At 44.3% G+C, this 24,656-nt stretch overlaps 1 protein-coding gene across 1 annotated transcript in view; it reads right to left on the bottom strand.

The window, feature by feature from the left end:
• The window catches only part of rin3 (Ras and Rab interactor 3), a 182,311-nt gene that overhangs the window by 55,231 nt on the left and 102,424 nt on the right, over window positions 1-24,656 (bottom strand). The window contains exons 5-6 of the mRNA XM_086002805.1: window positions 5,328-5,419; window positions 1,537-2,994 (exon numbers count right to left, since the gene is read on the bottom strand). Of these exons, the coding sequence (XP_085858931.1) occupies window positions 1,537-2,994; window positions 5,328-5,419 (1,550 nt within the window). The remainder of the gene's footprint in view (window positions 1-1,536; window positions 2,995-5,327; window positions 5,420-24,656) is intronic.

Raw genomic sequence — 24,656 nt, forward strand, 5'->3', positions numbered from 1 at the left:
CCCACTTATAAAGCATCTTAGTTACCCAGATAGGCTCAAAGAGCTGGGTCTCCATGCTTTAGAGAAGCACAGACTTAGGGGTGATTTGATTGAGGTTTATAAGATGATGAAGGGGCTAGATTGTGTTTGTGTAAACCAATTGTTTCAACTGAATAGCTTAGGGAGGACCAGGGGTCACACTTACAAGTTATGCAAGGGCAGAACTAGGTTAGATGTTAGGAGGTTTGTCTTTTCCCAGAGAACAGTGGACTTATGGAACAGGTTGCCGGCTCGTGCAGTGAACGCTGATTTGCTGAATTCTTTCAGTTGAGAACTGGACCTGTTTCTGGCTGGGGCCGAGATCACCTCGTACAAGAGGCAAGTACCTTGTAACGTTAATCAGGGCCAGGGTGGTCTCCTGGACTAATTCTGATCACTGAAGGGGATGGAAGAGGAATTTTCCAGATTTTTATCCCCTAATTGACCTGGGTTTTTAGCTGTTTTTCTCGTCTTGCCTCTCCCAGGAGATTACATGGCTCTGGGTGGGGTGGGGAGTGTATGCACAAGGCATCAGAACTGTATAGTTCCCACTGGCTTCTGGGACTTTTGGCTGCTATCAGAAACAGCAGCCAAATAGCTTCCAGCTCTGCTAGTCCTCTCTGGTGGCCTAAATGAAGGTGAAACATTGCTTGCTGTTGATGTGAAGTGTTTGCTGGTCGCCCCTTTTCAGACCCTCCAATCTGAAGGGGCTGGCTGACGTCTCTAATGCCCACCTTCTCCGAGTGGTCTTCTTTTTGGACGTTATTAACATACAAATTAAATGCTCCTGCCTGTTTCAGGCAGAATCCACCCATCCATGACAGGGGTTCTCCCAGGAAATGCATGTCAAGCACAAAGGACCCGGAGACCCGATTTTACAGGTCTCAACACCCAGAACCAGGCACTCAAAGGGCGGTAGGAATTCAGTCTTCACTATGGAAAGGCTTCTTGTTCCAATAAGCCTGAAAGTGTGAGGGGGTCAGCTAGACTAGGACTGCAAAGTCTTGTCTGTAGCGGATTAATGGATGGACTTCATACCCAAAAGCCAAAGGAGAAGTGAAAATAAATCACTTTTTAATTTGGGTAATTTCTAAGACACCAATTTGTCCATTTGTTCACCCTAAATCAATTCTTTAGAAGCAAGTACTTTAACTGGGAGTTTTAATTAAGCAAGAATTTCTTCCAATAAGTAACCATAAAATCATAGACTGCTACAGTACAGAAACAAGTTGTTCAGTCCATAATGTTTGTGCCAGGGTTTATCACCACATGAGCCACCTACTATAATCCCACTCTCCTGCTTACCCCCCATGCTCTTTGTTATTCCTATTTATCAAGCAGCTATCCAATTGCCTTTTTAAAAGACTTTGTGGACTTTGCTTCAACAACAGTTTGTGGCACAGAATTCCATATTCTAATCATCCCGGTGTAAAGAATCTTAACCTCCCCTTTAATTCTTTCAGTGACCATCTTAAATTTGTGCCCCATAAATTAGAAATCATAGAGGTCAATCCTTACCCAATTTTTCTTCAGAATGATAAGATGAATCTACCACTAACGTCAGCTCTGTACTTTGCAATAAATAGCTCTTGAGCTGTGTCATCATCTGCCGGATCTCCTGCAGCATTTCGGTGCTTGAGGTATGATTTCCCATCATTTCCAAAGTGTAGGCTTTATAATCCTGGACCAGGTGACCAAAGTAAGACTCCTTCTCTTGAGCGAGTTCCGTTAATTTCTTCTGAATCTTTCTGTCTGTTGAACGGAAAGCATTCAAAACATTGCTTAATGTCACTATTGACAGTCTGTTTTTTGCTTTGTCCAACATCATTGAAGGCCGTTGTTTCCTCGTTCTTGAAGGAGTGTTCACTGAATCCTGCTCTTCCTCTGTGCTGCTGGTGGAGTAAGAATCTGCTTCTGAAATAGGACTCACTACATTACCTTCAGGAGAGTACAATGATCCATCAGATATTTTCAAATCAGTAAAGCTATATGATTGCACACATTCACTGTCAGTGTTTATAGAACTCTGGACTGAGGAGTCAGAAGCATCTTCTGACTGATCCTTTATTGTATCTAGCTTATCTCTCCTTGGCGCTTTGTTTTCCTGACCTTTGATACTGCGTTCTTGTTTGGTTTCTTCCCTGGCAATTTGCTTGGACATCTTTTTCCTTCTTGGAGGTGCAACAGGTGCAGACTGACATGATTGCTTCCTTTGCTCAGTGCCTGAGGTGCTGTTATTAAGACCATCATCAGTATTCTTCGGTTTTTCATTCTGCAACTCATGTAGTTCATTCACTGTAGACGTGATGCTGGCTTCAACTGGCAGCTTATTATTCCCTGCGCTATCGTTGCTTTGTACTACTCCCTCAGGTCCCTTTCTCGTCTCTTCACTCTTGCTACTGTTAAAGTCTGTAGGCTGCTTTTCTGACGGTCGACGCCTTGGTGGAACTGGCGGGAATCTGTCACGATTTTGAGTTCTGATGTTTTCCACATTGATTTCAATTTCTTTCCTCCCCTGTTCCAGGTCCTTATTCTGCTCTATTAAACTTTCATGATCCTTTTTGAGTTTAATTTCTTCCTCATTTTTCTTGACCTCTCCGCCATGCAGCAACTGGTTTCTACCTTTGCAGCTATCAGACGTTGTAGTATTCAGTTCTGATGCCTTTGGTCGGGGAGGGAGTGGTGGAGGTCTCCTTACTTTCAGATCCATGATATTTGTGGAGTTTGAGCTTTGTTCTGGTGGTGGCGAGGATGAAGGGGCAGTGCTGCAGTATTCTTTTATAAATACAGGATTAACAAACCACAGCTTGTCATTTCCTGCTGACAGCTCAATCGCACATGAACATTGCCTTTTGTCGGTGGGCAAATGAGAAGCCGTTTGAAGGTTATGAGTCTGACTATTAACGATATTCAAGTCTTTTGAAACTGAGAAACTTCCTTCTTGATACCTTCTGTTTATATATGAATTCCAGAAATCTAACGTAGAAAACACAATAAGCAGTAAGACTTTTCATTCAAAGGAGTACAACATAAATTGCTGTATAATAATCCACAAATAAACATGTACTGATAAAATGTGTTAACCTTGTATTGATTAGCTATTAATAGGAATATATGTAATTCTTTACATTATATTTTTCACTGCTTACATTTATGAAAACTGTAACTTAATAGCACCCAAATTATGAAACTCTGTTGAATCTCACTCGACAGGCCTGGCGATCGAAGAGTCGGGCACTGAAGTCAGTGTGAGCAATTTGTGGCATTTCCGATTTTCCATCCCATCAACGGCAAGAAAATCAGGTGCACGGCGAATTGGGCGCACTGACCTCTGAACTCAATTCTCCCATCTGGGCGTGGAGTCTTTCAAATTCAGAACTTAGAATTCAACTTCTTGTATTCGTATATATTACAATGAACTACAAAATCCTCATTTTGATCGCACAAATTTAGTTGCTTTTTTTAAATGTATACAGGTACACTATCCCTTATCCAAAAGCCTTGGGACCAGCTGAGTTTTGGTTTTCGGAATTTTTCGGATTTCAGAAGGTATTATTATAAGACTGGGAAATTTGTATTTAATATAAATTTTAAAAGTTCAGGCTACCTCTTGCGACTGTTCCGTGTCTCATTCCCCTTCCTGCTTCTCTGGAAAGCCGGATATCGGCTGACTCCTACTAAGCTGGCCCGCAAATCAGGTTGGGGGTTGGGTGGGGGGGGGAGAAAAGAATACCGGACGGGCCGCGGTTCAGGTCGGGGGGGGTCGGTCGGGGGGGTCCGGGGGGGGGTCGGGGGGGTCCGGGTGGGGGGGTCGGGGGGGAGAAAAGAATATCGGACGGGCCGTGGTTCGGGTCGGGGGTCGGGTCAGGAGAAAAGAATATCGGACGGGCCGCGGTTCGGGTCGGGGGTCGGGTTGGGAGAAAAGAATATCGGACGGGCCGCGGTTCGGGTCGGGGGGAGAAAAGAATATCGGACGGGCCGCTGCAGCTATCGGACGGGCCGCTGTATTGTTGGGTTCACTCTCTCGGTACCTCCTTCACACTGCCCAGCTCGGCCTGCAATCTCCTACCCAGGAGGGAACTCTGTGACCCTCTGCCCTGCTCAGCGTAAGTCGTGCACCACTCTGGTCATGCCGTGCGCACGACTTACGCTGAACGAAAAAACTTTCGGTTTTTAGAGGTTTTCGGTTTTCGGAAGTTCGGATAAAGGATAGTCTACCTGTATTGGGGTGAATTTCTGCACGTCCCCCCCACACTTACCCGCCTTAACATTGGCGGAAGAGCCACAGAAATTCCAAAAAATTCAGAAAACTGCACCATTGATGCCATGTCCCTGGGGTTTCTATGGCTCTTCCACTGAAGCACGGCGAATGAGCGGGAAAACCCTTGCCCAAATTCACCCCTTATATACCATGGGGGTCTCTTGAAAGCAATATTTATGGAACCCGTACACTCTGCCGAAGGAGTCTCATCATTAACATCAAATAGTTACAAAGAATTAGAAACTAAACTAAATACCATTTTGTTTCATTCTCTTAGCTTTGAGTTTAAACAAAAAGTATTTTGGTTTAAACAGAGATCACAGGGAGGAAGTGGCTTGGATGGTCACCTTATCTGAGGAAGGATGTTCTTACCACGGAGGGAGTGCAGCAAAGATTCACCAGACTGATATCTGGGATGGCAGGGATGACGTATGAAGAGTGATTGGGTCGATTAGGCTTATATTCGCTAGAGTTTAGAAGAATGAGAGGGGATCTCATTGAAACTTATAAAATTCCAACAGGACTAGACAGACTAGATGCAGGAAGGATGTTCCCGATGGCGGGGGAGTCCAGAACCAGGGGTCACATTCTAAGGATAAGGGGTAAGCCATTTAGCACTGAGATGAGGAAGAATTTCTTCACCCAGAGAGTGGTGAACCTGTGGAATTCTCTACCACAGAAGGCAGTTGAGGCCAATTCATTAAATATATTCAAGAAGGAGTTAGATATAGTTCTTAAGGCTAAAGGGATCAAGAGATATGGGGAGAAAGCAGGGACAGGGTACTGAGTTTGGATGATCAGTCATGATCTCAGTGAATGGCGGAGCAGGCTCGAGGGGCCGAATGGCCTACTCCTGCTCCTATCTTCTATGTTTCTATGTTTCTATGAGTTACTGGACTCAATAATATGAAGGAGCCAGGGTAAATGTAATACTTTTAGTTTGTGGAATTTGATGCCTATCTTTTGTAGTAATGCTGTCAGTTATAATTTTTATTCAAGATGTCAAACATGTACTCTATGATACATCAAATTTTCCTTCAGTACATACCTATTCCCAGATGTGAAACAACTTCCAGTTCTTCAGAGTTCGTTGCTTCTGCTATTGCTTGGGGAAAGACCAGTGTAGATGGCAGTATATCTCTACAAGCATAAAGAAAAGAATACACAGTAAGATCTTACGCATGGATATACTGGAGCGGTGTGGTACATCTATAAGTTGTTGAAAGATTTTACCCTAACATTCGTTGACCAATAACCATTAAAATCTATTGCACAGTAGATATGCAGCACTTAAAGTGAAAAAACATTTCACTGACTATGCTTGTTTCACTTAAAGAATAACAGGTACCAGTAATGAGGTTATGAGGGCATGGTCTCACTGGTAAAGAGAAGGCTGAGAGGTGATTATATTGCCATTTTTGGGATTCTAAAGGGATTAGATAATATAGACTATGACAAGCTATTTCACCTTGTCCAGAGCAGTACAGCCACAGGCAACTGGCAACTGCTTACGCTTGAAGAGTGATAAATTCACAACTAATCTATGGAAACATTGGCCCTGATATTAATGGGGAGGCAGGGAGGGTGGGGAGGTCTCTGATTGCGGGCGAAGAAACCGACAAAGCCTTGTAATATGCTTGAAAGGAACAGGTGACTTTGGACCTCTGGTTCCCAAAGCTTTCTACCATTGGGGTTGTTCCTCGCTTCTTTATACAGTATACTGTAAGATTTCGCAATAATTTACAGCTCCGAAGATTAATTTCTTTGATTAAAGAATCCCTGGGTGATGTGCCTTTAAAAGATTCCCGGGATCAAAGATGGCCGTCAGACCACATGGCCGAAAGCAACAGGACTTGGAAATAGCTTGTGTGTGTGTGTCTGTGAAGAAAGGTTCAATGGCAGTCAAATCTGTCAATCAAAGGGGAGTTTCCCCCCCGCCCTGCAGCAGGACAATCGATGCCTGTTTACAAAACGTTCTACAATGTTGACTCTAAGATCAAGTGCTGGAAACTGCCAGCATGAACAAAGGAACTTTGTTTGCTAAGCACTCAAGACTGTCAATCAATTGCGGTTCCAGATGACCACAGGACAATGCTTTGTTTACAAAGAAATTGAATGCTATTAGCATTTGTTTGTATATCAAGTGGACACAGCCAAACTGAGGAGAAACCGTTTAAATGAATGGGAGAACACATTCAAACCCATTACTGGACAATGGGGCAGTTGGATCCCTTTAGTTTTAGCCCAGAAACATCAGGATCTGGGCGGGCCCCAAATGGGGGTATAAAAGATAGCTTCCCAGAAGCATCTCGCTCTCTCTCTGGCCTTGCCTCCGTGTCCCTCTACAGCGTGGCAGTCTGCCTGTAGAAGCGAAACACCAGCAGTTTACTTTTAAAACACTGGGGTGTTTTTCACTTCGGGGCAGTGAAGATCTAAGTTCACAGGACACGGAGAAGACATTTCCAGTGGTGAGCATATGTTTTTCTGGCCTTCCACAAGGCAACTTAGAATAGGTATAGGGGTGGGAGTAAAGTGGGAATTTCATTAGAATTGTGATTTTAGTTGATTTCCTTCATTGTGTCCGTTTCTCCTCCCCTATCTAAGCAAGACAGTGTTGCACCTAACAGAGAAGTGCTATAGTGAACACTGAATTCGGTATTTAAAACTGTATTAAATAGGAGTAGCTGTTTTAAAGTATTGTATGTAAAACTGTATTAAAAGGGGTGTTGCATCAAGCTGAATTTGCTGTGGTGAACGCTGTGTAGCTATTTTTTAAAAGTCTATATTAAAGTACTGTATTTAAAATAAAGTAGTGTTGCACTGAGCAGGGAGCGCTCTAGTGGACACTGAGTGTACTGCGTGTATTAAATATAGGAGAGTTGCACTGAGCAGGGAGCCCGCTAGTGGACACTAAGTGTACTGCATTTAAGCAAAAGTGCTGTACCAGGCATAAGAGCCATATCGACTTTTCTTTCTTTTGTTTTCAATAAATACTGGCCTGTTTTGCACCCAAATCACGAGTCATGTTGTTTTCTGTCTATATCGCCACCGAATAAGTCCGGGGGTCAGAACTCAGGAATAGGCAAGCGCTTCGAAACCGCAAGGGGGTCCCTGGAGCAGCTCAGAGGCTTCTGACTGGCCAGAGACAAATAACCCCAGCCCCGCTAGCGTGTGTGTGCTAAATCCTTACAGTACTGCTTTTCACGTTTTTAGGATGATCCAAAGCACTTCACAGCCAATGAAGTCCTTATGAAGTGCAGTCACCGTTGTAATGTAGGGAAACATGGCAGCCAATTTGTATACAGCAAGGTCCCATAAACAACAATGAAATAAATGATCAGATAATTTGATTTTTTTTTGATGGTGGTTGAGGGATAAATATTGGCTGGTACACCAGGAGAACTCCCCTGCCTTTCGACGAAAAGTTCTATGGGACCCTTCACATCACCCAAGAGGGCATTGGTTTAATGTCTCATCCTAAAGACAGCACCTCTGACAGTGCAGCACTCCCTCAGTATTGCACTTGAGCGTCAGCCTACGTTATATGTTCAAGTCTCTTGTGAGGCGAGAGTGCCACCACTGTGTCAAGGCTGACACCTAAATACATCACATACATCCCACATTTTTTCTCATGGTGGAGTTTTGATGTGTATGAATAATCCTATATTATGATTGTTAATAGTATCTCTTCCAAGATGAGGTAAGAGCTGAGGATATTACTTTACTCGTGCTGTATCTCATTTCTTATTTCCCAACACGCATCTGTGGTTTTGCACAGTCACTGCTGATTCATGTGGACTTTCACAATTAGACTTGCTTAACCTTCTGGTGTCAATTACATTTTTGTTACAGACATGTTTATTTTAACGGATGAGTGAAACAATTTATTAATATCAAGTGCGAGTCTCAAGTTTGCTAATCAGAAGTTGAATTTCTGCCGATGGCACACTATAATATGAACAAATGAACAGGGGTTCTCATTGTGATACAAATACAGTGCAATAAATAACAACGCAAACTAAACATTTCAGTATATTATCTCGCCGATATGCCCCTGCCTGCAGAGTCCATAAATATATATTTTTTAAAAATATGATAGTTGCATGAAAAAGAGAAATATTAAAGACTGTGGGGAGTGAGCAGGAGAGCGAGGATAGACTAGGTGGATGATGTGGATGAAAGCACCACCACACACTCGATGGGCCGAATGGCCTGATTCAGTACAGTAGCATTCTATGATTCCATCGAGCCAATTTTTAGTTTAGGGGCACAACGGGGGGTCAGCAGGGGTGGTGCAATTTTGAGGCCAGGGCCTCATGCAGCCGAGGCAGTTCACCAATTGATGAGGCTGGGAAATCAACCGGCTCCTATGCAGAGCCTACCAACAGTTGGAGCCTTGGAGGGGGGTGGGGAGGGGCGGGGTGGGGGAGGAAGCAGTCCGAGGAGCTCCTTGCATGGGCCGACAGCAGGCCTGAGTACTTTTGTGGGGCACTCCTGCTTTTTTAAAAATTATTCGCTCATGGGATGTGGGCGTCGCTGGCAAGGCCGACGTTTGTACCCATCCCTAATTGCCCTTGAGAAGTTGGTGGTGAGCCGCCTTCTTGAACCGCTGCTGTCCGTGTGGTGAAGATACTCCCTCAGTGTTGTTATACTTCTTTGTAGTGGGTTGGCACAACCGAGTGGCTTGCTAGGTCATTTCAGAGGGCAGTTAAAAGTTAACCACATTACTTTGGGTCTTGATTCACATATAGGGTAAGAACAGCAGATTACTTTCCCTAAAGGACATTAGTGAACCAGATGGGTTTTGATGACAATCAAGTAGTTTCACAGTCACCATCACTAACACTAGCTATTTATTCCAGATTTATTTAACTGAACTTAAATTCCCCAGCTGTTGTGATGGGATTTGAACTCATGTTGGCGGATCATTAAGTCCAGCCCTCTGGATTACTGGTCTAGTTACATAACCACTATGCTACCGTACCCTGCTCACCCCGGCCCCACAAAAATATACATTTCTTTGGGCCGTACTTTGAGCAGCCTCTAACGACCCCTTTATGAATGCTGCTTAGGTTGCTGAATGCTAGTGCAAAATGAGCAGAGCCTGCACAACGCACACTGCACCCATTTGTACCTCAGAATTGCAATCAGGGTCCGATGTACATCTTTTCAGGTCACTACCCAACGGGGTCGTAAGTGTCCCGATGCCATTTTCAGGCTGCTACTAACCCATTTACACTGGCAAAGGCACTTAAAATTGGCCCACATTGCTCCGTACCAACGTTGGTGCCTGGAACCAAATCTTTTGACAGCAGAAATCAATTGTGCGGAGAACAAATGCTTCTCTGTATTGACCCTCAAATGGAGACCAGCAGCACACACATGCATTAATAGGGAGAGCAGTGCTTGGCTTCAGTGCCATTCTCCTTGAAGCCTGAGCACTGAGCAGTGTAGAAGTGTCTTAATAGACTGCCCCTTTATATTAGTTTTCATGTGTGGTGGTTTATCCACATTAAACAACGGGATATCTTATTTGAATTGAAATCTGTGCTTACTAATTCCAAACTAAGTGATAAGAATTATTCTGCACAGGACTCACCAGAGGATATTTGGTGGTTGTCACAATTGTTAGTTATAGGATGCTGTTTCCTTATCCCTGCTTCCCCCGCCCCCCCCCCCCCCACTGAATTTTCTTGCTTAGGGGACTTCTGTTGACTGTGAACTCTGGACACAAGGTACTCCTGCCATTGTGTTGTGACCTCTGGAGTTCAGACATCATTGGAGACCCCACCTCTTCATGGGTCTGACAAGCTGCCACTAGATTAGTTTCGCTCCTGGACCCCTGGATCTCCAGCATTTGTCTAAAACAGGCATGATGAAGCGGCCGCACCACCCACCCAAAGCCAGTGAAAAAGGCCCGAACCATTTTTGGGTTCAGACTTCATTTAAATGCCATGGGCACCAAATGGGCAACCTGCTGCAGCTCGCCAGTTGTGGAAGGATGGCAAATCTGATGATTCCCATGCTGAAACGGCCAAGTCAGGCCTAGAGGGAGGGGGCTATGCCTAGGGGGTGGCTTGCATGGGCTGGCAGTGGACTTGAGGTGTTTTGTGGGCCCAGGAGCTCCACTCATGCTCCTCCTCACCCCACAAAAATGAAAATTTCTTTGCCCATTTCTTTGAACGATTTCTGACAATCTCTTTCAGGACTATTGGTTAGTACGCTTAATGTCAAGTACAAATGAGTGGAGTGTGGTCGACACATGCTCTGCCCATCTGTGCCTGAAAATCTGGGCCTACAACTGGCATAGAATCCCCATTGGCATATTTAAGCAGCTCCCCATGTGAAACAGTTGGGCGTGCTTCTTACCCATTTACAGGCCCACCTCAGAACACCATCAGGTAGGCCCTGGGCATCAATGGGGCAACCAAGGTGGCCCTAACCCAACCCACTCCCCTAGCCAATTTACAAATGCAGGCCACTATTATTTCAGGCAAAATCTCCCCCCTCCCCACATGTCTGCGTACTTTGGTAAGTTTTTCATATTTGTCTCCAATGGGACTTCGGAGAGCAGTAGCAGATAACAATTATAAATCAAAGAAAAGATTTGTGGAAGTTTTTGTAGCAGTGGTTATGTAAAGTAAATAGGCTATGAATGTGAACCAAAATGATCTGAACTGAACTATTTGCACCCAGTTAAGACCACTTTGGATGCACTAATGTGCCCAGGATAGGTACAACATCATTTTAATTGCCTCATCATCATGATAGTCAATAGCTACTATATATACCTGGCTCTGCAGCAATAAAGATAGTTTATAGGTCTTTAACTATTACATAGTAGACAAACAGAAACACAAATGCCAAGATTGACTCCTTCAATGTTAGTGCTGAATGAATTGGCAAATTTAGGGTTCTTGATTCCTGGACAGTTTGGTGAGACCATCAGGTTTCTGGTCTTTTTGACTCAAGTCAAGAGTGTGATCGAATACTCACCATTCATCTGCAAGGGGACAGCTCCAGTTCGCATAAATGGTTCCCCTGCTACTGGATTCAATATCCGCCCCCGCCACCTACAGTGTGCTGTAGCTGCCATTCGTACCATCTAAAGGATGCGCTGCACCAACTCATGAAGGATTACTTAGACTGCATCTCCCTTCCCTGTGACCTCGGCCACCAAGAAGAACAATAGCAACAATGCTGTGGGAACACCTCCAAGTTACACACCATCCTGACTTAGATATAAACAGGCGTTCTTCTATCGTTGTTGGTTCAATAACTTGGAATTCCGTGTTAGAATGATTAATGTCATCAAGCTTTGACCCGCCTCCTTGGCCCGTCCATTTCAAAGGTTCACCAACTTGTGTGTGAAATAGCTCTGTATAGAACCTCAGTTAGACCACATTTGGAGTACTATGCACAGTTCTGGTCCCCATGTAATAAAAAAGATGTAGAGGCACTGGAGAAAGTGCAAAAAGATTTACGAGGATGATACCAGAACTGAGGTTAACTATCAGGAAAGACTGAACAAGCTGGGTCTCTTTTCTCTAGGAAAGAGAAGACTGAGGGGGGGACCTGATAGAGGTCTTTAAGATTATGAAGGAGTTTGATGGGGTAAACATAGAGAAGTTGTTTCCACTTGCAGGGGAGACCAGAACTAGGGGCCATAAATATAAGATAGTCACTAATAAATCCAAGAGGAAATTCAGGAGAAACTTCTTTATCCAAGGAGTGGTAAGAATATGGAACTCGCTACCACAAGATGTAGTTGAGGCGAATAGCATAGACGTATTTAAGGGGAAGCTAGATAAGCACATGAGGGACAAAGGAATAGAATGATATGCTGGTAGGGTTAGATGAAGAGGGTTGGGCGGAGGCTCGTGTGCAGCATAAATGGCAGCATAGACCAGTTGGGCTGAATGGCCTGTTTCTGTGCTGTAGACTCGATGTAACAAAGTAGCCATTTAAAACCTCTGCCTTGTCCTGGGAGTTGGATCGACCCGGAGGAATCTACAATGTCCCTATACAGACCGTAATGGCCCTCTGACTTCAAACATTTTGTGTAAAGAAACAATCATTTATTAATACAAATATTAAATACTGCGGATGCTGTAAATCTGAAATAACACCACCAACATCACAAGGCATGCCACACCTTCTCAGGAAAACGAGGGATGGGCAAACAATGGAACCCTGCCAGCTTTGCCCATATCCCGTGAACAGATAAAAGAAATTAACAAATTGTTAATTAGAGAGAGAAAAAAAAGACATTCTCCTATTTTTCATCAGAAGAGGAAGGTTAGATCCCCGAATGATTCTATCACAATTCTGCCAAGAATCAGTATATTTAGAACAGGTTTACTATAAATTGAATATGAAATACTAATATTCAGTATTTTTTATATTGGCTTGATTTAGCAATTATTTTGGAACTAAATCTATCTGGAAAAAAATTCCTGTAAAACACACACAAGTATTAAAGATGTACTTCATGATATTCTGCGTTTGTTAAGCTCTTTGAATGGCCCCATGTAAAGTGTACCCACTTAATTCACAAGCATAGATTAGATGCCAGGTTCTTTTTCTTTTCATAGATGGTGTTTGACATTTGGAACAAGTTGACGGCTTGTGCAGTGAGCATGGATTCACTGCAAGCATTCAAAAGGAAGATAGATGACTTCTTTACAATTATATTAGAAGATAAAGGGCTAGAAATTCATTATAGCCAAGGAATGGCCAGTGTTTGGACTAAAAATGGTTAAGTAGCGCCAGGCGAAAATCGTCTAGACTGCACGCAAAATTCGTCCTCACTCCTCATTAAAAAGATTGCAGTCATGATTCTAGTTTAAAAACCCAAACTCATTGGCATTACACTGAAAAGATGGACCCATATCGGGTGCAGTTTAAACTCAATGATTGCCACAGGCTTCTTTCACTACTTATAGGGGAAGTTCATTGATGCTGCAACACCTAATTCTCAGCATTGTTGGGTGTTCAGCTGCCTCAACAACCATAGGGAGAAGGAGCACTTATTTACAAATGCTGATGGCAGATCGCCACCCCAGGGAGCGAGCCCAGAGGTTTTTGGATGAAGCTTTGGAGGCATTGGTTTTAGCGGTGGAGAGAAGGTGGGCGGTCCTGTACCAACTGGCAGGAGGCCCTCGCCACAAGTCTGCCGGACTATGTGGAGGGAGGTGGTACACCACGTCACGGGCAGCACTGTGCTCCTCCAGGACCCAAACCCAGTGCAGGAGGAAGTTTAACGAGCTCACATGGGTGGTCAGGGTGAGTGAAGGCTTCAACAAATGCTACATGCCGCCATCTGTACCACAAGCTTCACACACTGCTCAATGCACCATTCTGCCAGCACTCATCCACCAACAATCTCTACCGAGCAGTACTCACACCCACATCTCACAACTTGCACACAATGATAGCTATTCAACTATGGCAGGCACCAGGGTCATTAGTTATTAGAATTCATGAGATATGTGTGATATGTTTATAGATACATTTATTAATGGTGTTTGGAATATTTTGTGGTCTCTCTCATTTCACCTTTGCACCCAGGAGGACACTGTGATATGGAATGAGACAGTATAAGAACATAAGAACATAAGAAATAGGAGCAGGAGTAGGCCAATCGGCCCCTCGAGCCTGCTCCGCCATTCAATAAGATCATGGCTGATCTGATCCTAACCTCAAATCTACTTTCACTCTCCATCCCACCCGAACCCATGTGATCTCCCAGGAGAGGTGAAAAACCAGATCAAAAACCCAATGGCCAATTTGGGAGAAAAAATCTGGGAAATTCCTCTCCGACCCATCTAGGCGATCGAAACTCGTCCAGGAGATCACTCTGTCCCTGTATTTCCTGCAGTACTTACCTTCTGTAAGAGGTGATCTCCACCCCAGCCAGGAACAGGCCCAATTTACTCTTGAAGGACTCCTAGCTGGCAGCCTGTTCCCGAGGTCTCCACTAATCCCTGTGAATAGAACCATCTCCTGAAATCTAACACAGAATTAGAACACAAGAAGTAGGAGCAGGACCAGGCTACAAGGCCCCTGGGTCCGCTCCGCCACCCACAGGGCCATGACCGATCTGAACCTAGACTCATGTCCAATTTCCTGCCCGTGCCCCGTAACTCCTAATTCCCCTTACTTCTAGGAAACTGTCTATTTCTGTTTTAAATTTATTTAATGATGTAGCTTCCACAGCTCTCTGGGGCAGCAAATTCCACAGACCTACCACCCTCTGAGTGAAGAAGTTTCTCCTCATCTCAGTTTTGAAAGAGAGCAGCCCCTTATTCTAAGATATGCCCCCTACTTCTAGTTTCACCCATCATTGGAAACATCCTCACCGCATTCACCCGATCAAGCCCCTTCACAATCTTATATGTTTCAATAAGATCGCCACTCATTCTTCTGAACTCCAATGAGTAGAGTCCCAATCTACTCAACCTCTCCTCATATGTCAACCCCCTCATCCCCGGGATTAACCGAGTGAACCTTCTTTGTACTGCCTCGAGAGCAACTATGTCTTTTCTTAAGTATGGACACCAAAACTGTATGCAGTATTCCAGATGTGGTCTCACCAATACCTTGTACAACTGCAGCAATACCTCCCTGTTTTTATATTCCATCCCCCTAGCAATAAAAACCAACATTCCATTGGCCTTCTTGATCACCTGCTGCACCTGCATACTAACTTTTTGTGTATCGTGCACCAGGACCCCCAGATCCCTTTGTACTGCAGTACTTTCCAGTTTCTTGCCATTAAGATAATAACTTGCTCTATGATTTTTCCTGCCAAAGTGCATAACCTCACACTTTCCAGTATTATATTCCATCTGCCAAATCTCTGCCCACTTACTTAGCCTGTCTATGTCCCTTTGCAGGTTTTTTATGTCCTCCTCACTCACTACTTTCCCTCCCATTTTTGTATCATCTGCAAACTTTGATATGTTACACTCGGTCCCTTCCTCTAAATTGTTAATATAGATTGTAAAGAGTTGGGGTCCCAGCACTGACCCCTGCGGAACACCACTCGTTACTGATTGCCAGTCTGAGAATGAACCATTTATCCCAACTCTCTGCTTTCTATTAGATAGCCAATCCTCCACCCATGCCAGAATATTACCCCCAATCCCGCGATTTTTTTTATCTTGAGCAATAATCTTTTATGTGGCACCTTGTCAAAATACACTTTGGAAGTCCACTGGTTCCCCTTTATCCACCCTGTATGTTACGTCCTCAAAGAACTCAAGCAAATTTGTCAAACATGACTTCCCCTTCGTAAAACCATGCTGACTTTGTCCTATTAAATTATGTTTATCCAAATGTCCCGTTACTGTCTCCTTAATAATGGACTCTAAAATTTTACCAACCACAGATGTTAGGCTAACTGGTCTATAGTTTCCAGCCTTCTGTCTACTACCCTTTTTAAATAAGGGTGTTACATTAGCAGTTTTCCAATCTGCCAGGACCTTTGCTGAGTCCAGGGAGTTTTGGAAAATTATTACCAATGCATCCACAATCCCTACCGCCACTTCCCTCAAGACCCTAGGATGCAAGCCATCAGGTCCAGGGGATTTATCCGCCTTAAGTCCCATTATTTTATGATGGGGATGTGGTGAGCAACTGGGATCTGGGGTTTCATTCATTTGAATCGCAGTCTGATGAGCACATCTAGAAGGCTGATTGTCTCACTGCCTCCTCCCTCCCTCATGTTCCTCCTCCTCCTCGTCCTCCTCCTCCTTGTCCTCTTCCTCCTCATCCTCCTCCTCCTCCTCATCCTCCTCTACCTCCTCCTCCTCCTGAGGTGGTCCCGCAATCTCTGCTGACAAGGGCTGTGCTCGCATGACGGCCATGTTGTGGAGCATGCAGCAGACCATCACGAAATGGGACACCCGCTCTGGCGAGTACTGGAGGACTCCTCCCTAGCGGTCAAGGCAGCGGAACCATTGCTTCCATAAGCCGATGGTCTGCTCGATGATGTTTCTGGTGGCAGCATGGCTCTCATTATATGAGTGCTGGACATGAGTGTTAGGGTTGCGGAGGGGAGTCATGAGCCAGGTGGAGAGCGGATACCCCTTGTCCCTGAGCAGCCACCCTCGAGCTTGTTGTGGTGGCTGAAAGAGTGCTGGTGCAGGATGAAGGCATCGTGGCTGCTGCCAGGATAGTGGGCATTGACATTAAAGATTCGCTGTCTATGGTCGCACACCAACTGCACGTTAAGTTTGTCAGTGATTTTTAGCAAGTGTTGTACTTTGAAGCCTTTCAAAAATAATGAGGGAGGTTTGTACTTGCCAGAGCATGCCCTAATACCAAAGAACCTTAAAATGACTAAGGAAAACTCTTCCAGTAGCAAGAATTAGCACAGAACCCCTCAAACTTCACAAGCCTGACAGGAGCGAGTGATTGGTGAGGATCCCTTTAAATAGCATCACTGGAGCCGGCTTCCTACTGCTGCATGCCACCTGAAGCTGTCATTGCTTTCTCTAGCCGATAAGTAGCTTGGCTAAAACAAAGTTGGGAGATCAGGCATCCAGTGAGCGTTGCACACTCACTGACGTCACGATCTCCATCATGGCGAGCTCCCTGGTGATTGAGGTTACCGGCAGCACTACCGGCAATATTGATATGGCGTGCAGTGCTGGAACCCGCATCAGCTGTCATTACAGCTGTCAACGGCACTTTAGCACCGTCTCCTGCCGCTAACATGTGGTGCAAACGACATGAATTTCTAGCCCAAATAACAGTCAAAGGTAATGTGGGCCCTTTAAAAACACATGTGGGTAATATTGCAAATGAAAATAAGGAAATGGCAGACTTGTTGTATTTATGTTGTCTCAGTCTTCACAGTAGAGGAAGAGGATAATATACCTGATATTCCAGGGAAACTAATATAGAAACATAGAAGATAGGAACAGGAGAAGGCCATTCGGCCCCTCGAGCCTGCTCCGCCATTTAATGAGATTATGGCTGATCATCCAAATTCAGTACCCTATGTGGTAAACCACTTTTATCGTTCACTATCGTTACACTATGGTTATCACTGTTTATATCGTTACACTATGGTTATCACTGTTTACACTGTTGTATCACTACACAAGGTCACCTCTTGCCACGCTGTTATACCTGGGCTGACCACAGCTGACTCCGCCCATGGCTCCGCCTGCTTGCCCAGGTATAAAGGTGGTTGACTGGCTGGTATTCCTCCTTGTTGGACCCGATCACCCACGAGGGTGGGCTCTGTTATTTAGCCAATAAAAACCTATAGTTACTATCTTAACTCGTCGCTTTTCATTGGATGAATTGATAGGTATATCACCCTATCCCTGCTTTCTTCCCATATCCCTTGATCTTTTTAGCCTTAAGAAATATATCGAAATCCTTCTTGAATATATTTAATGAATTGGCCTCAACTGCCTTCTGTGGTAGAGAATTCCACAGGTTCACTACTTTCTGGGTGAAGAAATTCCTCCTCATCTCAGTCCTAAATGGCTTACCCCTTATCCTTAGACTGTGACCCCTGGTTCTGGGCTCCCCCGCCATCGGGAACATCCTTCCTGCATCTAGTCTGTCAAGTCCTGTTAGAATTTTATAAGCTTCAATGAGATCCCCTCTCATTCTTCTAAACTCTAGCGAATATAAGCCTAATCGACCCAATCTCTCTTCATACGTCATTACTGCCATTCCAGGTATCAGTCTGGTGAATCTTCGCTGCACTCCCTCCATGGCAAGAACATCCTTCCTCAGATAAGGCGACCAAAACTGCACACAATACTCAAGGTGTAGTCTCACCAAGGCCCTGTACAACTGCAGCAAGACATCCTTGCTCCTGTACTCAAATCCTCTCGCTATAAAGGCCAACATACCATTTGCCTTCTTAACTGCCTACTGCACCTGCATGCTTACCTTCAGCGACTGGTGCACAAGGACACCCAGGTCTCATTGCACTTCCCCTTTTCCCAATCTATTGCTGTTCAGATAATAATCTGCCTTCCTGTTTTTGCATTTATCCACATTATACTGCATCTGCCATGCATCTGCCCAATCACCCAACCTGTCCAAATCATACTGGAGTTTCTCTGCATCCTCCTCACAGCACACACGCCCACCCAGCTTTGTGTCGTCTGCAAACTTGGCGATATTACATCTAGTTCCCTCATCTAGATCATTAATATATATTGTGAATAGCTGGGGTCCAAGCACTGATCCCTGCAGTACCTCACTAGTCACTGCCTGCCACTCGGAAAAAGACCTGTTTATTCCAACTCTTTGCTTCCTGTCTGCCAACCAGATCTCTATCCAAGTCAGTACCTTACCCCCAATCCCATGTGCTTTAACTTTGCACGCTAATCTCTTATGCGGGACCTTATCGAAAGCCTTCTGAAAGTCCAAATACACCACAACCACTGGTTCTCCCTTATCTATTCCACCAGTTACATCCTCAAAAAATTCCAATAGCTTAGTTAAGCATGATTTACCTTTTGTAAATCCATGTTGACTTTGTCTGATCCTTTCACTGTTTTCCAAGTACATATTTTATAATGGACTCTAGCATTTTCCCCACTACCGATGTGAGGCTTACCGGTCTATAATTCCCCATTTTCTCTCTACCACCTCCTTTGTGAAGACAGAACCAAAGTATGTATTTAATTGGTCTGCCATTTCTTTGTTCCCCATTATAAATTCCCCTGATTCTGACTGCAAGAGACCTATGCTTGACTTCACCAATCTTTTTCTTTTCACTTATCTATAGAAGGTTTTACAGTCAGCTATTATGTTCCCTGAAAGCTTACTCTCATACTCTAATAATGAATCCAGGACTGGAACTCACTGAAGTTAATGTAAGCAACAAAAGAGTATTGGAAAAAATAATGGCACTAAAGACTGACATTACCCCAGGACCTGATGGTTTCCATCCCAGGGTTTTAAAGGAGTTGATGAGGAAATTGCAAATGCTTTAGCCATAATCTTCCAAAGCTCTTTCAATTCAGGAATTGTTCCTTTACATTGGAAAATTCCAAATGTAACTCCATTATTTAAGAAAGGTGAGAGAGAGAGAAACCAGGAAATTGTAGACCTGTCAGTCTAACATCTGTTGTGGGGAAGTTATTGGAATCTATAATTAAGGGCAGATTGACTGAGCATTTAGAGAAATTTGAGCTGATTAGAGAGAGCCAACATGGATACAAAGGGTAGGTCATGTCTCATGAACCTAACTGAATTTTTTGAGGAAGTAACTAAAGTAGTAGACAGGGGAATGTCTATGGATGTAGTTTATATGGACTTCCAGAAGGCATTTGATAAGATTCCACATAAGATGATGTGGAATCTGTATGGGTAGAGCTAAGAAATACCAAGGTGCAGAAAACGTTAGTGGGAGTTGTATACAGACACCCAAACAGTAATGCGGAGGTTGGGGATGGCATTAAATGGGAAATTAGAGATGCGTGCAATAAGGGCACAGCAGTTATCATGGGTGACTTTAATCTACATATAGATTGGGTTAACCAAATTAGTAACAATACTGTGGAGGAGGAATTCCTGGAGTGGTTCATGGTTTCCTGGACCAATATGTCGAGGAACCAACTAGAGATCATGCCATCTTAGACTGGGTATTATGTAACGAGAAAGGAATAATTAGCAATCTTGTTGTGCGAGGCCCCTTGGGGAGAGCGATCATAATATGATAGAATTCTTCATTAAGATGGAGAGTGAAGTATTTGACTCAGAGACTAGGGTCCTGAATTTAAATAAAGGAAACTACGATGGTATGAGGCGCAAGTTGGGTAGGATTGATTGGGGAATGTTACTCAAGGGGTTGATGGTGGATAGACAATGGCAAACATTTAAAGATCGCATGGATGAACTACAGAATTTATTCATCCCAGTTTGGCTTAAAAATAAAACAAAAAGGGTGACTCAACCGTGGCTAACAAGGGAAGTTAGGGATAGCATAAGATCCAAGGAGAGGGCATATAAATTGGCCAGAAAAAGCAGCAAACCCGAGGATTGGGAGAAGTTTAGGATTCAGCAAAGGAGGACAAAGGGATTCATTAAGAGGGGAAAAGAGCGTGTGAGAGTAAGCTTGCAGGGAACATAAAAACTGACTGTAAAAACTTCTATATATATGTGAAGAGAAAAAGATTGGTGAAGTCAAGCGTAGGTCCCTTGCAGTCAGAATCAGGGGAATTTACAATGGGGAATAAAGAAATGGCAGACCAATTAAATACATACTTTGGTTCTGTCTTCACAAAGGAGGACACAAATAACCTCCCAGAGATGTCAGGGAACATAGGGTCTAATGAGAGGGAGGAACTGAATGAAATCAGTATTTGTAGGGAAATGGTGTTAGGGAAATTGACAGGATTGAAGGCCGATTAATCCCCAGGGCCTGATAATCTACATCCTAGGGTACTTAAGGAAGTGGCCCTAGAAATAGTAGATGCATTGCTGGTCATCTTCCAAAATTGTATAGACTCTGGAACAGTTCCCATGGATTGGAGGGTAGCTAATGTTACCCCACTATTCAAAAGAAGTGGTAGAGAGAAAATGGGGAAAAAGCTAGAGTCCATTATAAAAGATGTAATAGCAGAACACTTGGAAAACAGTGACAGGATCGGACAAAGTCAACATGGATTTATAAAAGCTAAATCGTGCTTGACTAATCCACTGGAATTTTTTGAGGATGCAACTGGTAGAATAGATAAGGGAGAACCAGTGGATGTGGTGTATTTGGACTTTCAGAAAGCTTTCGATAAGGTCCCGCATAAGAGATTAGCGTGTAAAGTTAAGGCACATGGGATTGGGGGCAAGGTACTGACTTGGATAGAGAACTGGTTGGCAGACAGGAAGCAAAGAGTTGGAATAAACGGGTCTTTTTCCGAGTGGCAGGCAGTAACTAGTGGGGTACCGCAGGGATCGGTCCTAGGACCCCAGCTATTCACAATATATATTAATGATCTAGACGAGGGAACTAGATGTAATATCTCCAAGTTTGCAGACGACACAAAGCTGGGTGGGCGTGTGTGCTGTGAGGAGGATGCCGAGAAACTCCAGGATGATTTGGACAGGTTGGGTGATTGGGCAGATGTATGGCAGATGTAGTATAATGTGGATAAATGCGAGGTTATCCACTTTGGTGGCAAAAACAGGAAGGCAGATTATTATCTGAATGGTAATAGATTGGGAGAAGGGGAAGTGCAATGAGACCTGGGTGTCCTTGTGCACCAGTCGCTGAAGGTAAGCATGCAGGTGCAGCAGGCAGTTAAGAAGGCAAATGGTATGTTGGCCTTCGTTGCGAGAGGGTTCGAGTACAGGAACAAGGATGTCGTACTGCAGTTGTACAGGGCCTTCCTTGGTGAGACCACACGTCGAGTATTGTGTGCCGTTTTGGTCGCCTTATCTGAGGATGGATGTTCTTGCCATGGAGGGAGTGCTGCGAAGATTCGCCAGACGGATACCTGGGATGGCAGGAATGACGAATGAGGAGAGATTGTGTCAATTGGGCTTATATTCGCTGGAGTTCAGAAGAATGAGAGGGGATCTCATTGAAACTTATAAAATTCTGACAGGACTGGACAGACTAGATGCAGGAAGGATGTTCCCGATGGCCGTGGATTCGAGAACCAGGGGTCACAGTCTAAGGATAAGGGGTAAGCTATTTAGGACAGAGATGAGGAGGAATTTCTTCACCCAGAGAGTGGTGAACCTGTGGAATTCTCTACCACAGAAGGCAGTTGAGGCCAATTCATTAAATATATTCAAGAAGGAGTTAGATATATTTCTTAAGGCTAAAGGGATCAAGGGATATGTGGAGAAGGCAGGGACAGGGTACTGAGTTTGAATGATCAGCCATGATCTCATTGAATGGCGGAGCAGGCTTGAGGGGCCGAATGGCCTACTCCTACTCCTATCTTCTATGTTTCTATATTTCTAATCTCTTCTCATAATCTAACCCTTGGAGCCCTGGTCACATTCTGGTGAATCTGCACTGCACTCCATCCAAAGCCAATCTATCCCTTCTAAGATGTGGTGCCCAGAACTGTACACAGTACTCCAGATGTGGTCTAACCAGGGCCTTGCATAGATGTAGCAAAACTTCCTCCCCTTTATATTCTAGGTAGAGTGAAAGCTTTGCTAGACTGGGGGAGTCTAGGACAAGGGGCAGATCAGCCATAATCTCATTGCATCTCATAGAACAGTCTCGAGGGGCTACTCGTGTTGCTATGTTCCTAACTGTGGCTGATATCACAGCACACAAAAGGAATTTGAGGTTTTGGGGATGTGTCTCCCAGTCACTGTGATCTCCTGGACTCTGTTTAATTGCCTTTGCGGAGGTTAGAGAGGAATTTCCCAGATTTTATTCCCCTGAAGTGGCCTAGGGTTTTTGTCACCTTTCCCAGGAGGTGACATGGCAGCTGGTGTTTGGGGGCCTTGGCATTAAGTTGTACCATGACAGTATGGGACATGCTCAATGAACCTGCTGCCTTTATCCTGTCTGTCATTTTTGTATGTTCATAATTAATGAATCTGCTATCTTACAAACCCCGTTGAAGTCAGAAGCAACACTGGGCAGAACAAGATTCTCATTGGGATGTCTATTAGTAACTGGCATACCTGGATTGGACTGCTAGCAATCCTTTGAGAGCTTTGCAACAGAATGCCTTTAAAACTATTTTAACAGTTAGTTACCATTTCAAGGTAGTTTAAATGGACTGTTTAAATGCTGCTAAATTTGTCAAAAACAGGCTGGATTACAGGTATCATGCGTTAGAGACAGTGGGGTGGATTTTCACTTTTGAGTCCGATCGGCGGAGTGCGCAGGTCGGCCGCCCATTCCAGTGGCGAAGAGGCCCCAGTGATTTTGAGGCTTCGGCCTCACTTAAATTCACCAGGCGAGCTGCAGGGTGCCAAACAGATGTTGTGACTCAGCTGGCCAGATTGAGGCCTTATAATCGAGCTGGAACCGCTGCCAGCAAAGTGAGCCGCAGGGGAGTCAATGGAAATAAAAATCGGGAGAGTTGTAAAATGGGCCGCCGACTCGCTATCACCCATTTTACACCATCACACAAGTCAAAATTACTCCCCAGTCTGTGTAAGAATTGCAAAGCCTGTATCATGAGAGCAAATTGGATGGAGTTTGTTAACTTTCAGTGCTTCAAACAGATACAGCATTGATTGCCTTATTACTACAGCAGGAGAGAGGCTGAATTTGAGAATGTTGTCAATTTACTTTGGAGGATAGTCACTTGGCTGAAAATTTTAATAAGCTTGGCATTTTTAGGAGGTAATTTGGCTTTAAGAATCACATATTCATTATCCAAACCAAAAGAGCAACTTGGTTCCTGTAATAGCTCTATTAACCTGAAAGGTCATCATGCCGAAGGAAAGCTGCTGGGATCTGAATTCACAGATATCTCCAGGGGTTTGAAGACGAAGATGATTTCATTAACCTTTCTTCTTGAAAGATGTCAATGGAATTGTGTCAATGAAGTTTCACTTAGATATTCTTCTTGATTGTTAGAAAATTAGAGCCAATTTTCCCCATGAGTTATACCAATTATACTCCTGCCTGGAATTTTAAAATAAAAAAAACACATTTTCTTCAACTTCCTCAGGATCAGATGGACAAGCTTCTCCGTGGTAGAAGTCCAACAGTGATTTTCTCACTTCCCCCAAGACAGGCTCCCAGAACCCTGCCAGGTGCTCAGCCAAATAAGGCCAGCCCTGGAAAGTTGGCCAAGATTAGTGGTTCAGACATGGGGTGGGCAGAAGTTCCATCTCACTGAAGTTGTGGTGGTATTGGGATCTGGGGAATAAAATCCCACCTACTGCATCCTCATCCAATGCTTCCACGTAATACTGACCTTCTCTCCCCGCACTTCGAAATGGCACTCTTCTCGTCCCTCAATTTAACATGCCTCTCTTCCTGCACCTCCCTTCGTTCAGCCTATCACACTGGGGACACCTACACCCCCTTTCATGCTGGCACTCTTCTTCCATCCCTCCTCCCAATTCAACTTTCCATCCTTCTTCCACCCTCCCCCAACCCCTGTTTAATTCAAACTGAAACGCTCCCTCCATCCTGCGCAATGCGTGCTCCCCTCACACACACTCTTAGCAAATACTGGTACTGCCACTCTCCTTCCCCACTCTCAGCTAATACTGACACTCTCCTTCCTCACTCTCAGCTAATACTGACACTCTCCTTCCTCACTCTCAGCTAATACTGGCACTCTCCTTCCCCACTCTCAGCTAATACTGACACTCTCCTTCCCCACTCTCAGCTAATACTGACACTCTCCTTCCTCACTCTCAGCTAATACTGACACTCTCCTTCCTCACTCTCAGCTAATACTGACAC

The sequence above is a fragment of the Somniosus microcephalus genome, chromosome 12 (assembly GCF_052327205.1).
Source record: "Somniosus microcephalus isolate GS21.2 chromosome 12, FLI_Smic_1.0, whole genome shotgun sequence".
Lineage (NCBI taxonomy): Eukaryota > Metazoa > Chordata > Chondrichthyes > Squaliformes > Somniosidae > Somniosus > Somniosus microcephalus.